This window comes from Rhinatrema bivittatum, chromosome 5 (genome assembly GCF_901001135.1).
Source record: "Rhinatrema bivittatum chromosome 5, aRhiBiv1.1, whole genome shotgun sequence".
Classification (NCBI taxonomy): Eukaryota; Metazoa; Chordata; class Amphibia; order Gymnophiona; family Rhinatrematidae; genus Rhinatrema; species Rhinatrema bivittatum.
Window position 1 is genome coordinate 100,501,717 of NC_042619.1, and position 16,245 is coordinate 100,517,961.

The following is a 16,245-nucleotide window of genomic DNA, read 5'->3' on the forward strand; positions in this document are numbered from 1 at the left end:
CTGCCAATTGCATACATATGTGGTATAATTATGCAAGTGTTCAGTGATTAATACAAATGTTTCAGTTACAATATGGATATTTCCCACCTGAATTCCCTTTCCATCCCCTGTATCATAGTCCCAACAAAGAGCGGCAGTCTCTTGAATACAGCTACCAATGTGTAGTATGGTATTATTAACTGGAGAGTTAATGAAAACCTCTCTGTAAAGGATAATTAGTCCATACTGTAAGGTTAAATGGTACAGCATGCATCAGTAGTTCTCCGCAGGCTTGGGTTGGCATGTGTGTGCAGATCCAACAGTCTGTTCGATTCAACAGGTGTGAAAAGTTCTGATTCGAGGATGTACATGTTGTCCTGTCAGAGTCCTTGTTCTGAAATCGCCATAGCTGGAGAAATAAGGCAAAGGAGGAGGATGCAGAACACAATTGTTAATGAGTTGGCATTCAGGCAAGAAAAAGCGGCTAATAAGTTCTCTGGAGTTTTCTCAAGGCCTTGCTGTTCTAAGAGTTGTGCAGATTGGTTGGATAGGGCCTTGATCTGTCCCCAGGTCATGTGGTGCTGCTTTTTGCAAGGAGTCCGGTCTCTGTCCTTCTGAGGGCTGTGGAGGCTCATGGAGAAGTTTGGGATCGGGTCCTGTAGACCTGGACACCTTTCCATCTTTCCATCTTTCCACGGCTTGATACCTGTGGAAGCAAGCAGAGAAACATATCCTCGTTCCCCATTTTAAGGGAACGGGACCGTACCAGACATTAAATATTCTATACAAAACTGATGGCTGTGGGTGACTAACCCTAGTCCCATAATGATTACTCATGGCTGTGGTCTTAAATTTATTTTAAGTGATTTAAAACAATACTTTGTTCAGCCAATCCTGTTTAGGGGAAAATCCAGGGGCAATCCCCCTTTTTTCTTTTTGTTTGGTCCAGAGCTCTTAAGCGTATGGTTGGCTCTCTCCACAATGGCTTGCCCTGTGGTGTTGTAGGGGATGCCAAATAAGTATTTAATATTCAATTAACAAAATTCATGCAAAGGAATGGCTGCAGTAAGCAGAGCCATTTTTAGTTTTCAGAACATAGGGTAGGCCCATTATCAAGAATTTTTTATGCAGTGATCAATTTTCATTCAGTAAAATAGCAATAAATGTAAATTAATCATTTAAAGGAAAAGTCATTTGCAGTAAGCAGAATCAAATGACAAGTATATTAGACATTACATTAAACATATGTTACACAAGACTGACATATATTCATTCATCTTGCAAATATTAATTTACACAAAACTGACACATATTCATCCATCCTGCAAATATTTCTTGCATCAAGACAGACAACAGATAACACATAATATGAGCTAAAAATCTTATCAAAAAGTTATCAAAAACAAAATTAGATCAAGGATCAAAAATCAAAAGTCAAAAGGCGTTAGAAAAATGTTTGAAAATGTTAAAATAAACTGCAAAGTGTCCATCTTCACATCTCTTCATGGCAGGAAGGCTGTAAATCTGGAAAATATTAAAAACTGGCATACAGCAAAAATTTACTAAGGTAAGGATAAAAGTGAAATTCTTACTTTTTTAACCTTGAAGAAATCAATTCTATGATTCAATTTAATAAAATCAATTTGGATTTGCAAGAAAAGGCTTGGGAGGGATTGCTTTAGATGTAGCAACCTCTGTCAGTAAAAATTATAAGGTTCAGAATTCTGTATAAATTTGTGAAAAAGAAAATAAAACTGAAGTGTCCTTAATACAGAAGGTCTGTAGGCCTGAAAAATAAAAACTATTATACAACAGAATTATTAAAACAATAATATAATATAACTTGTAGAATAACATAGCACCTCCTAGTGGAGACCCCATCATTACTTTATAGATTGCAACTATTGTTCCAGGTTGCAATCAATAATACTCTGAGCTTAAATTCAATGTGGAGTATCAGAATAGAATTTCTTCTTATAATTATTAGAATAGGAAATTAAACACGCTGTTTGCTCAGCTCTGTCTGCTGCATGCTAAAGTTTGAAAGTATTAAAAGATTAAAGACATATAGAAAGTAGAGAGAGAAATTGCAGGACTAAGTCCAGTTTTTCTCTTTTCAAAAGTTCTCCCTCCCTCCCCCATGAGTGGCTAGCAAGAGTTACAGAAGAGGGGGGGAGGAGCAGTGTTTCCCAAAAGAAAAGAACTGCACCCAAGGAGTTAATCCTTCAGTCAATAGAAACTTAAAGATAGCTTTGTTTAACAAATTAGATAACATCGACCACAGACAATGGCTTGGCAAGGACTGGTTCCTTGCAGACAGATACTATTTTTCTCCTATAGGAAAATTGCAATAAGAAACTGTGCGCTGGCAATTCAAACTATAAACTTAAATCTCAGAGAAATTGAGTCATTTTAAATGTGAGCCAAATAAACTTTGCAAAAGGGAAATTTTCACATGTAATTTACACAGAATATTATTCAAATCTCAGTACAGTTTTAACATAAGGCTGTGCATACACTTTGTGTGGGGGAAATACTCTCAGAGTATGCAGATTTTTTGTAACAATTCAAATAGGAATAGAAACCATTTTTTCCAAATTTGTACTGTTTGTAAAGAGAAACCATTTTTATTTTATTTTTTTCATAGTGATATTTTCTTTGCTTGTAACGCAGGAGTCTAATTAAATCCTTTTTTTCATAATGATATTTTCTTTGCTTGTAACACAGGCCCAAGGTCTTACACGCGGATTTCTTTGAAGACCTGGGGGCATAGTCACTGCACATGGCACTCAACTCTATTGCTGCCACACCTAGTTCTTTGTTTCTTTCTGTAATGGGAAGGGCTTGAATCCCTTTCAATAATTCCTCTCTTGTGAGATTTCCATGTTCTAGGTGAAATCCCATGGTGGTTGGTGGGGGAAGGGCTTGCAGGCAAGATGGAGGAAGGCTAGTTTTTCTGACCTCAGTGTTTTCTATTTCCTGGGGCATTTTCTCTGAGGTGGATGCAGAGGAAGCCACAGGAGCCATGTGAGTGTGTGTCCCCAGATGTTCTATTTCATTTTCTGTCCCCCTTTGTTCATGGTTCTTTTCTGAGATGGGGAAGGCTTGAAGTCCTTCTAATAATTCTGTTTCTGTAAGGTTTTCTTTCTGCAGTTTCTGCTGAAATTCAATGCTAATCGCCCCACCCAGGCCAGGTGGTGGCTCTATTGTTCTCAAGGGTTGCTTTTCTGAAGAAATGGGGAAGGTGTGAATTGCTTGTGCTTTGGGTGTAGGTATGAGGAGCTGAGGATACAAAGAATTTGCTGTCTCTGAGGAAGACTGAGAAGATGGGGGAAGGGTATGTCTGCCTGCTTCTAAAAGCACATGGTTTGAAACTGCTGTTTTTAAACCTTTTTTTTCTTTGCATTCGATGGCTTCTGTACATTTTTGCCAGATTAATCTTAGCTTTATGGGAGCTCTGGGAGCCGTATGAAGATAATTGCCGATTGAAATCCAATTCTGGGTATTTAGAGTTCCAGACTCCATGGAATACCAAGGGCAACGGCAAGCTATTTCACTTATTAATTTTTCTAAGTCCCCCAGGCTGACTTGCGCTATTTTTCTTCTGGTGATGAAATAATGATTATTGATGATTTGCTGCAGCTTTCTGGCATGTAGCCGCTGCTGTACAGTCAAATCATTACCCATTCTTACGAGTGTGGGGAACAAACTTGCTGAGAAATACTTAAATATACTAAAAAGTACTTTAATATACTTACGATTGCAAATCTGTTGAACGATACGTATCTAGGCTATGACCAGCCGAAATAAGCATGGAGTTTATCATCACTGTCGCGGGTCACCAGATGTAGCAGTAATGAAGAGCTTTCATCGCAGGCAGGAGGAGGGAAGGCAAAGAGGGCAAAGAGGGTTTGTCCTCCCGAGCCTCTTCCTTTTATTGTACATTCATACAAAGGCAGATGATGTGTCATTACATGATTGGCTACTTTCCCATAGCAACAGAAGAGTCATTACACCATTGGCTTTGGCTCAGGGGGTGTGCACGGATCATATCATTGGCTGCTGAAATCTATACCTCCTGACTTTGTCCTGCCTCTGACTAGGGAACACCCAGCCCTTCTTTCAGGCTAACAGGATTAATTATAGGCCAGAGAAATACATGAAGTCAGGTATCCTCTCCTAGGCAGAGGGGCTTAAGCACAAGTGATGCTTTTATTCAGGCAAATGTCAGGGAGAAGGGAAGTTAGTGTTTAACCCTGATGAAATGGCTTGCTGGCAAGCGCATATTTCCCACAGTCTTTACAACTAGTCAGCAGCAGAGATTGGAGATTTTGGAGTTTTGTGAGACTCATTTTTGCAGAGACTGTTGGCTTTATCTATTTGGGAAGATCTATCTTTGAACAAGGGGATTATGATATTTTTTAGCCCTTGTTTCATACCAGGACTTGAAAGAGGTTATCCTACCTTTCAAGGGGAAGGATTTCTAGTGTGGGACAGTGTTTCAGTTGGGAGGAGAACAACTAAGGGAGTTACCATGGACAAAGAAACTATTGCTTTTTTGATTATGATTTTTCTGATGCTGTTCCTAATTTTTCTCTTACTGGCCTGGATTTTGATTTTCAAACTTTACATTTTTCTTTGAACACCATTCTTGGACTCAATGGTTATTTGCAACCTGAATCCCCAGTAGAAATATTCCCGCCTGAGAGTAGGCTGAGTGTGACGTTGATGACTGTATCCACAACTGGCTCAGGGGGCCCAGGAGGTTCATCCTCCTCCCCCACCAGATGAACCCCTGTGTCTCCAGAGGCTCATGTGACGCATGTGGGAGGAAAGGAGAGGCCCAGACATAAAAGAGCTGCCTGGAGAAGTTTGTGCCCCCCCCCCTAAATTTGTTGCACCTCATGAAGGGGGGGGGTTTACATGTGTGTCTGCATTAATTTTTGCTTCTTTTTCAAAGTCATGCATTAAATGTTGTCAAATTCACCTAATATGCCCCTAGAGTCGCGAAAAAAGGGGCGGGGACGATAGTGGGCAGCCGGCCGCATCACACAGTATTGCCCCCATGTGCCATGGGAAAAGGTGTAGTTATTTCTCGCGGTGCTGCCAGCGATAATGTGAAAAACATTATCACCCGCAGCGCTGCCGGGAGATAACTCCTCCGAATCCCCGCCCGCACTCCTCCCCTTCTCTTAATTTAAATAATACCACATGCGATACGGGCATATCGCAAAATAATGAATGACCGTAATGGTGAAGAACGTTTTGCTTAGCAATGCTATTTCTCTTGTTAAGTCCCATTTCAGTCTAAATTAATTAGGATAGTGTTTTACTTTTCACTTACATATGTCGCTTCCTCTGAATTGTATGTGCTGTATGTATCATACAAGCAGCAATAAAAATTAAGTAAACTGCTACACTTTTAATGAATTTAAATGAGGCATATTGTGTATCAAAGGGGTTTCCTTCTTGTCAGATGGATTGTATGTTTAATATAAAATCTTTAAAAAATGGAAAATATTTTGTATGGTTGTACATATATATGACTGTTGCCTCAGCAGAAAGGGATTGTTTCATCTACAGATACATTTTGGCAGCTGTAATCTGCACCTTATCCAATGTGTGAGCAGATGAGTTTTTGATGAAGAATTGCTCTTCTGTTTTAGAGCATTGAGGTCAGCAGATCATGAGTCACTGAATACGATCATTGAAAGACATGGTTCAGTTGTGCTTTTGTAAAAAAGAAAAAAAAAAAAAAAGCTCAGTGCTTCCTTCTTAGACTGAAATTTTTCCTCTCCAAAAAATATTGCTTTCCAGAGATAAGTCAAAGATTTCCAACAACTCACCCAAACGGACGTCAGATTATGCTCACGTATCTGCTCCCTTGGCTTCATAACATTGAACTTGTAGACAACCGGCTTCTTCTCCCAGGATCAAGCCCTAGTACACCCGAAGACATAGTCAAAGACAAGGAAGGTGATGTGGCTGTCACACACGGACTAAAAGGAAGTGGCTGGGGATCTCCAGAAGCTACATCATTAGTGCTTAATAACCTTATGTACATGACTGCCAAGGTAACCAAAGTGAAAATGTTTCCTACAAGTGTTCATAATGTGACACCGCAAGGGTCCAGAGCTAACTGATAGTAATCACATCTAAAGGCTTTTCTTCAAGAAACATTGCGATAACATAGGTGGCAAAATGATTTAGCTCTTACTATTGTTTTGTGGGCATCACCAGCTAGCTTACTGATCATGGGGATTCAACAATGATCCTTGCATTTGAAATTATGCCTTTGGCTGGAGTGTGCTATTTTATGTATGGTACTCATAGTAATCCCATACTTTTCACTGCTGACAGGGAGGGCAGTTTTCAGCCTGGAGAATTTACTTCAACATCACCTTAGTTACCTGAGCAAATTTCTTTGAAAACTGCCTTCTGTATGTATGGAAATAGAGTGTGACAGGAGGTGTAATTAGCACCATTTGGAGACAAATAACAGAATCTTAGTCACTGGAGGTATTAGAATCCTTGTGAATAGGGTGTTTAGATAAAACCTCATCAGGACTGAGAGCTGAAGGTTTTAGAGATTCCCCTAGGGAGTCATGAATCCAATGTCTTAGTTCAGCTCCCTGTTTTTTAGAATGTAAAAGATGAAGGTATTTCAGTTCCCCTGCTTGTTTTTGAAGTTGCTGGGGAAAGACAATTTTCAAACTCATTTATGGGGGTAAAAAGCATTTTATCCATGAAAATGGATTGTCTGAAACTTGCCCCCCTCCCTCAGTGCCACCTGAGGTGTTCTGCCAGAGGAAGCCATCCCGGAATATGCTTTGATTGGAGTAGGAAAATAACATATATAGATCACATTTTCAGATTTCCATGCATTATTTTCCATGAAAAAACTTCCTAAGGAAAAAAAAGCAGCTTCAAATGACCACAGGAACTTTGTAGCCATGGCAAGGTTCAAAGTGAAAGAAGGCATATATTTTCCTTTTGAAAATTGGGGCAAAGTCCACGGGTAAAACGTACCTGCAGACTTTATTCCAATGCAGCTGGAGCAACTGAGAGAAGTGTTTTCCTGCGGGTGTGCTGGTGTTAGGATTGGATATCGTGAAGCGAGGGTGGTTCATCCTGCTTTGGATGGCCTGTTTGATCTCCCCCACATATTGTTTGTTGGGCCATTCCTGGTACTTCTTTGCTGGGTTTGCAGGTGAAGGATCCATTGTACTTCTATGGATTTGTAGAATGTGGTTCCGATGTATCTGTGCGCACATACATTTTGCTAGTCTTGCATTTCTTCTTATTACATGGTAGAGCTCTTCTTGCTCCTGTAGCATGATTGGATGGCAGTTTGTTCCCCACGAGCAGGTTAAAGAGGAAGGGAGATTATTTTTAGGCTGTGATAGGTGGTTCACTGAATAGGTTTCTCTGTTTTCTCATCTGCAGTGAGTAATGTTTAAGATCATTGATGATATTTTGAAGTGGGGACATTATGGGTTTGAAAGACATGACAAGAGGTACCTGGACTGTTTATATTGTTTACTGTTTGTGCAGGATTTTTCTGGGTACTTGTATAGAAAATTCCATTTCTCTGTCTGTAATTATGGCAGAATGGCCCTGCTGGGTGAAGGCATTGTGAGGAAAGGTGAAGTGTGTATCTCTAGTGCCTTCATCCAAGCAGATTCAATGGCATTGGATGGTCTCATTGTAGATTTCTGATTTCTTAGAGTGGCTAGGATGGAAGCTGGAGTTGTGTAAATATCTGTGTTAGTCGATGGACTCTTAGTAGTCTGCAGTTCCTTTGAGGTCGATATTCAGCAGGCTGGTAAGTGGGAAAGTTACATGAAAACTTTTACCTATATATTAAGTAGAACATACCTGGGCAAGTGTTTTGATGAATATACCCAGATAAATTTATCCGAATAATTTTAGGACTTATATTTTTCCAACAAGACTTACCTGGCTAACTTCAGCCAGCTAACGCTAAATATAAGCCCTCATTGACTAAAATGTAACCATGCCCCTGGAATGCCTCCTTCACCTCCGCTTTATCTGGCTAAATTTTATGCAGTTAATGAGTTACCTGGAGAAAATTTAGCTGGGGAGCAAGGAAAATGTTCAAATCTTAGTTTTTTTCCAGGTTAATTCCAAAATTCCTTTGAATATCAACCTCTGTGAGACTATCTTCTTTTATACTTGCAATATAGTCTAAGAAGTTGATCTGGTGGTGGAGTGTCCCAAGATGAGCTTTATGGAGAGGTGGAAATTGCCGATGTCCTTGTGGAATTGTTTATCTGAGTGTTCACCTTCTCTCCAGATGAGAAATATGTCCTCTGTGTATCTGAAGTGAAGTATGCCAGAGGTTTGCACAGTTGTTATTTGAAAAAGTCTTCTAAGTTAGCCATGAAGAGGTTGGCACATTCTGGGGCTTTACATTTTCCCACTGCAGTCCTCATTACCTGCAAGAAATGTTTTGAGTTATTGAAGAAAATGTTTTGTGTGAGAATAAATTCCATAAGCTTTGTAACTGTGATGGCCAGAATGTCTTCTCTGACCCCTTTTGAGCTGGAATTTCTGTCAGACAATGATGTCATCCTTATGGGGGTTGTTGTGTAGACGGCACTGATGTCCTTAGTAACCAGGATAGAGACAGGGGTCAGTTTGCCAATTCTGTTGAGTTTTCTGAGAAAGTCAGTGGTGTCTAGGGTGAAGCTTACTGTTAGTAGTTACCAGTGATTCTGAAATGGATTCAGTTAGCCCAGATATATTTTCTGTACTAAGGATAACAAGTCAGCTTGGGATACTTGATTTGAAGATTTTAGGCGGCATATAAAAGGTTGCCACAAACCAGGTAACCTGGACTGCTCTCTCATCTCAAGTAATTCATTTTTTTAGAATGCATTGACTATAGCAGCAGCATACAGATATGTTGCATTTTTATAATTAAAATTGATCTAGGCCTTTTGGCATCCAAAAGGAACATTTCTCGACTATCTATTTTCACAGATTCCTGTGATGCCTGATTGATGTTACTTTAATTGTAACATAGCACAAAATAACACATTAACGAATGAATTTTCAAAGGAGATATCTGCATAAAAAAAGAAGCATATATTGTAGCAATTTTCAAAAGCAAATTTACGCACATAAAACCTTTTCAAAGTCAGCTTATGGAGTGAATTTTCAAAGAGTTACTTACACATGTAAAAGTAGTAATTTTCAAAAATCCATTTATGCGTGTATAACCCAGTTTTACACACGCAAATCCTTTTGAAAATTATCTTGGTAGCTATTAATCTCCTTGCATGGATATAATATGGCCCAGATCTTCAGTTCCTGTAAAGAGTGACCTTGGAATGTGTGTAGTATTTTGCAGTACATTCTTCACAACTTTTTATTTCTCTCTTATTTTGTAGTATGGAGATGAAGTTCCAGGATCTGAGGTAGAAAATGCCTGGAATGCCTTAGCCAACAATGAGAAATGGAGCAACAACCTTAGAATAACATTGCAGTTTCTCATTAGTTTGTGTGGGGTTAGCAGTGATACCATCCTTTTACCTTATGTAAGTGTTTGAATATCTTAAGAACTACAAACTCTATTTTAAAGGTGCTATATTTTGGAAAAATGATAGTATGATATAATTCTATTTCTTTACATATAACAGGAAACATTAATAAAAGTAATTCACTATCTACTCAAGCAAACATGCTTCTGATACAAAGACCCCAAAAAGAGATCTATGGGGAATTTACAAGACTAAAGAAATAAATTATAAACACATAAAATTATAGTGATAAAAATCATTGTTAGATGCAGACATGAAATACTCTCTCTTTTAGGAAGACTGCCATTTACTGAATAAAATAATTTAGTGCAAGTCCCTCCAAAATACGGAGTGTTATGTTCAATGACAGTTTTGGCATAACAAACATTCTATGGAGTTACTGAGCTTGATTAGAAAAGGTTCCCAGTCCATTGAGGTCATCCTTTGGACTACACATGTGTAATTATTTGTATTGATCCCGTGGAAGCTTAAAAATCATTTGAAACATCAACCAGTTGTGTTACATAGCTAAGAAAAAAAGAAATTCTTCCTTGGCCCAAGAAAGCAATCAAAGCAATTCCCTGGATCTCACCAAGTCTGATTATTCAATAATGCCTTTAGGAACTCATCCAACTTCTTCAACGGATTTTAGAGTTCTCCTCATCGACTGTTTAGTTCAGAGTATGGCCATTTACATTGTAAAGAGAACTTTTGCCTACATGAGCTGAAATCTAATGCCTTTCAATACTAATGAAGGATTTTTTGTTTGATCTGCCAGTACAAAGAATGCAAAAAAGGACTACTCTGCCATTACTTTGAGATGTAAATGATACATGGCAAAGTGGGTAGAAAGGAGCCATAAACATAACTGTATAAGATATGTATGTTCTTATCTATTACATTTGCATAGATATTTTTTATGAGACAGAATGATATATTAATTGGATACAACGATTTTAGGTTCCTGAAGATGTTTTGGTTTTTCTGGCTTTTGTTAACCCTTCAGGTTTTTATCCCCCCACTGCTGTATTCTACCTCCTGCTTTTGCTTTTCCTTTGAATTTTCCATTAATTCTCTTCCTTGTGCCCTTCATTGTCCTCTTTGCCTTTTTCTTGCCTCTTTTTCTTTTGTCCTTTTTTGGTATAATTAGTTCCTTTTTTTACATCTCTTTCTCTCAGCAGTGTTTTCGCTCCTTGTTTTCCTTTCACCCCAGGACATTTATTTATTTATTTATTTATTTGTAGTCATTTGATATTCTGTCTTATACCAAGAATGACCTTAAGGTGGATTACAACAATTTAAATCAGACAATTGTATCTGAAACAACTTGTAGTTGGAATCAAATTTACAATTAGAATCACATTGGAGCCCAGGTGTATAATTTAAAGTCCTTACAATAGTATATTTCTATATATAATTAGTTAATTGTTATCCCTTGGCTCCAAGTCTTACAAGCTCTTCAGTGCCTGTGTGCTGTGCACATACGTCTGCTCTGCTGAATCATCCCTTTTGTGCCTCTTCCAGAAAGACAGATGCATGTCAGCAGAAAAAGCCCAGGCATGAATTCCCAGCAATACACCAAATTTGCTTCGGTATTTTCCCATGGATGACACAGTTGCTGTGACATTTTTATGGAGACAATATTTAATATAAGAGTGCTGATGTACTAATGGGTTGCTTCAAGCCTTTGTGAGTGTCCATTATTCAAGTAGTGCTCATCAGTTTTCTGCTCAAGATCCACTGAATGCTCACTAGAAAGCTATAACACAGTTGCAATACCCACCACAAAAGTAAATTGCTCAAAATCAGAATTTGTAAAGGGAAGGTTTGGATTGTTTCTAAAGATTCTTCTGTTTTATTTCTCGCATTTGTCTAGTTTTACTCATCTATTTTGATTCATTTCAGTTGTTTCCTAAATCACATTTGACATTATTTCAAAGAAAACACCTTTTGTCCTGCGGGACATTGATAATAACAGACTTCCTTTGATGTTGTCATCATGTGTTATGAGCTTTGTGTAGGAATACCAAACACTATAATATTATCTTTTAGCTTTCCAAGCCATTTCCTTTCTTAACAGGCACCTATAGTCACTCATCTCCAAGGGTTAGACCTCTACATTACAGGAATAGTGTTACTGTTAATCTCTTCCTGTATCTGACATTCATATCTGCATCCTACAACTCCCTATAGTGCAACATCATCAAATGATATGTATCAAGGAAGTCGAAGACTTTTGGAAACTAAAATGACCAGCCTCCTCTGTCCTCCTCTCATTCCTCTTTCAATTTTTTAACTTTTGGTCAAACAAGTTAGCAAAATACCTGAGGGTTTTAAAATCACAGAAAGGATTTGTGAGGTCAATATTCAAAGCTGGCTGTTTAAGTAACTTACAGGGTCATTCATCAAAATGCATTATGGTGTTAACGCACACATGAACGCCATAATGCATGCGATAATACCACTAGCACACGGCGCAGATGCAAATTTTGGGAAGGGGTGGGATTAGGGAGAAGTTTGGGTGGGATTTATGAAAATGAGGGGCAATATTGCACCATATGATAGCATAATGCATGCTATTGCATGGTTTTAATGTAGGAAATAACTACTCCTTTTTTACTGGCGTTAACCTATGCGATATGCCCGAAATGGCCGTAATGCAATTTGTGATAAATTTTTTGAATTGCATTTGGGCCATTTCTGGGCTTGGGAAGGGAGAGGGAGAAGGAAGTGGAGTGGAGTAGAGAGAGAGAGAGAGCCTCTGGGTAGGTCCTCACAGTGTGCAACTATTTATATGCCTATAGGAGGGGCATCTAATAGCTCGAGGTGAGGTGTTGGTGGTGGTTTAGGTTTAGGGGCCAGTTTTTCATGTAGAGTGAGACATACGAACAACATACTACACCTCGGTGAAGATTTGACATCATTTGAAGTGAGGAAAGTCTCACAAAGATGAAATTTTGTACTATGTTATTTCACCCTAACTTGATGGTACCCTGTTATAGAGTCCATCAAGCTAGGGTGAGAGAACATAGTAGAAATGTCATCTTTGTGAGACTTTCCTCATTCCAAATGATGTCAAATCTTCACTGAGGTGTACTGTGCTGTTCGTTCATCTCACTCTACATGAAAAACTGGTAGCTAAACCACCAACACCTCACTTTGAGCTATTAAATGGCCCTCCTACAGAGATATAAATACTTGACTACTATGAAGGCCTTGTAGATAGTCAGTCTCAGTGTCTCTCTCACTCTCTCTCTCTCTCTCTCTCTCTCTCCACAAGATAGGAATTATCATGGGATGTGAAAAGTTTACCACACCACATAATTCTAAAATTTCCATAAACACACCCCTTTTTCTTAACACAGGCATTATTATAGCATTTTGATAAATTTAGGAGTAAGTTATAACCAGCTAAGTTTAGAACTGCTCTGTGGAACATCTAACCGATATTCAGTCTTAGACAAATATCAGTATTTAGCCACTTAACTTATATGGCCAACTCGCTCCACCCCAATCTGCCCACTACACGCCCACAAGTTTTGCAGCTAACTTTTTAGCTGCATAAGTGATTTAAATGATTAAGTAGCGGCTGCTGAATGTAGGTGCATATTCAGAGGCCGCTACTTAGCTACATAAGTTACACTTATCCATTTAAATAGTGCTGAACGTGCTTTGAATTATGACCTCTATATGTTTTTTGCTCTTCAGTTTGCAAACTCTTTCCTTTAGTAGTTGTTTTCCCATGCTTTTAATATTGCAAATATTTTATAACTGAAATTCTGATGATTTACTGTATTTTAACCTTCTGTCAATTAAGTTTGAAATGCATTTCCATTTGACTTTCAACTCCAGCATATTTTTGACGCAATGTTTTTAAATTGAAAAGGGAATACATATTTGGCTCATTTGAGGGAAAGCTAAATAAGTCTTTTATTGCACATTTAGTTTCAAAAGCACCAACAGCAAGTCGACGACTGTCCTATGTTGTATCAAAAAGGGTTTCCTTTTCTGACTTTGCAGGTAATCTGCATGGCCTCTCTTACAGGCTGATGCAATATCTGTTCATATAAAACAGGTTCTCATGATTGAGCGCCTGCTTGCCTAATGCACACCCAGCCACCTCTCTTGGGTGTGCAATACATTATTTAAATGAGGCGTCACACTAAAAAGGACGTGCTAGGGATAAATTGTGCACCCCTAGTGCATCCATGGCATCAAGCACCCAGGAGAAGTGGATGAGCGCTGGTTAAGAAAACAGATGCTCAATTAATGGGCATCCGTTTTACTAACCTGACAGCTGGCAAGATTTTTTTTTTCAAGCTCCTTCCTGTGGTTCCTCTTATTTAGTATTGGGACAATACTAAGTGGGAGGAACCACAGAAAAGCAGTGTTTTGGGCTTTTTTGTGGCTTTATGGGGGAGGTTTCAGACGGCTCAGAGGGTGTAAAGACTAAACACCAGCCCTGGGACTGGCATTAAGTTTTCCATCTTAAAACATGCGCATTGACCGCACAGTGATTTTTTTGCATATGGGGTAATAGCTAATAGCGTCATCTACATGCATTTACATGTGATGAGCGCTATTAGCTACGCCCTGTTTGCATGCATGTTTTGGACGTGCTAATCCCCTTATTGCATCAGGTGTTAGCCTCATGTGTCCAAAACATGCGCCCAAGAGCTCGTTAGCCTGTGTGCTAGGCTCAGTGCACGATATAGCATCGGCCTGTTTGAGTGTTGGATTTCCCAGTAGTCCAAGAAAGCAACTGCCTAGGGGCAGCCACTGGAAGTCCACCCCATGACCAAAAGCTCCTGCATGGCCCCATCATTATTCTGTGACATCTGGGTGACTCGACTTCAAATGAGACCCACCTTCCCCCCCGCCTCCCCCCTCCCCCCCCCCCCCCACACACACACACCAAGCCCACTGCAATGTGCAGTTTCAAACAGGAACTCCCCCCCACTCAGCCATGATTTTGGAGTGGGACATCCCTTTCCGAAGCCAGAGGAGCAGCCCAGCTGTTCCAATGCCTAAGGGCAGCTGGAGGGTTAAATCCACCCCTGAGAACCATTGCACTAAATTTTCTGTTTTTACTCCCCCAGATCAAAAAAATCACAATCTATTTGTGTCGCAATAACACCATACAGACAATGGAAGAACTGTTATTCGAGCTCCAGCAGACGGACCCGGTGAACCCGATAGTCCAGCACTGTGATAATCCGCCATTCTACCGCTTCACTGCCAGCAACAAGGCCTCTGCTGCTGCCTCTGGTAGGAATGAAACCCGTTTGCACAGACAGCCGTGCACCTTTGTCCAGTCTTTCTTTGTTTTCCAGCTCAGAGTTTTGTTATGAGCTGATGAGATTGTTAAACAGATTTTTGATATAAAAAAGCTAATGCTGGAAAGAGACTTTCTTTAAAAGTCATATTTCAGTATTCTTTTCCTTTCAGGCAATTTAAAACTATTTGTTACATTACAACAAAATAATTCCCGTGGTCTTCCTTATTTTGCTCATGATATGAATGTTTGTTTTAGTTTAAACCTTTTTTTATTAAGAGCACAACAAAACCAAAACACTCAGTGTACATTTGCTTCTTATGCACACTGAGCAAAAAAACACAGTCTTTCCTTTTTTCTTTTAAATATTTCCCAGCAAAAAAAATGAAATATACAATATTTGCATATCATGAATGATAAACTATCAGACTTACATCCAAATCTTACCCTCCCTCCCTAGCCAGTACAATGACAAGTTAACTTTAGAATTCTAATAATCACCTCATCAGACATTAAGAATTAAACTTCGCACACGATGAGACAAAGTTTGAATATAATTTCCCCCAATCACCAAAAAAATTTTTCTTCGCTTGAAAGAAGACTTTGATAGTGTGTTTTCTATTTGCATCATATTATGAAACAAATTTCTCCCAAGCCCATGCGATGGAGTATCCTTGCCTCTCCCATGCATTAGAATAGCCTTCTTTCCCAAAGCACAAACCTTTTTGAATAATAAATGCTCACCCCTGTTAGTAAGAAATAAAGGCAGAAATCTTTCAAAAAGAAAACGTTCAGGTGTTTTGCTAATAGTAACATCTAACAAACAGGGTCATTTATCAGATCGCATTAGGGCCTTATCGCGGCTGTTAGGGCCCTAATACCCGCAATAATGCCATAACACCCGGGATGACTAATGCATCACGAGATGCATATGTTGGATTCGTGGACCCTTGGGCCGGTCGGAGCCGGAGGATGGATTGCTGAAGATAGTTGCAGCAGTGGCCCCGGCCGGGAGGCGGCAAGGACAGGCTAATGGCTGGCTGAAGGTGGAACCCTGGGAGCCCTATGCGACCAAGGGCTTTGGCGAGAAAGCAGGAGATGGTGGTGGTGGCACTGTGGTGAGAAGATCTTTGCCCTGGAAGCCGATCCTCCCCCGAGAGGAGCTCGTAGGAGTTCGGCCGCTGGGAGTTAGGAGATTCACCCTGGAAGCCGGAGTCCCCCCAGGAGGAGCCCGTAGGAACCCGGCCGCTGGGACTTAGGAGGGCCCACGGGGGCCTGGTCAGAGGAAGTCCAAGGTTGAGTGCCGAAGAGTCGTTGCTCGCCAGTCCAGGGTCGGGAACCGATGGATCTCCATAAGCCAGTCCAAGGTCAGAAGCCAGAGAATCAACGTAAGCCGGTCCGGGATCAGAAGCCAGGGAATCAACGTAAGCCGGTCCGGGGTCAGAA

The 16,245-nt window shown here is 39.8% G+C and overlaps 1 protein-coding gene across 1 annotated transcript in view; it reads left to right on the forward strand.

The window, feature by feature from the left end:
- Positions 1–16,245, forward strand: part of FRY (FRY microtubule binding protein) — a 496,652-nt gene that overhangs the window by 292,471 nt on the left and 187,936 nt on the right. The window contains exons 32-34 of the mRNA XM_029602654.1: positions 5,797–6,053; positions 9,396–9,542; positions 14,624–14,792. Coding sequence (XP_029458514.1) covers positions 5,797–6,053; positions 9,396–9,542; positions 14,624–14,792 — 573 coding nt within the window. The remainder of the gene's footprint in view (positions 1–5,796; positions 6,054–9,395; positions 9,543–14,623; positions 14,793–16,245) is intronic.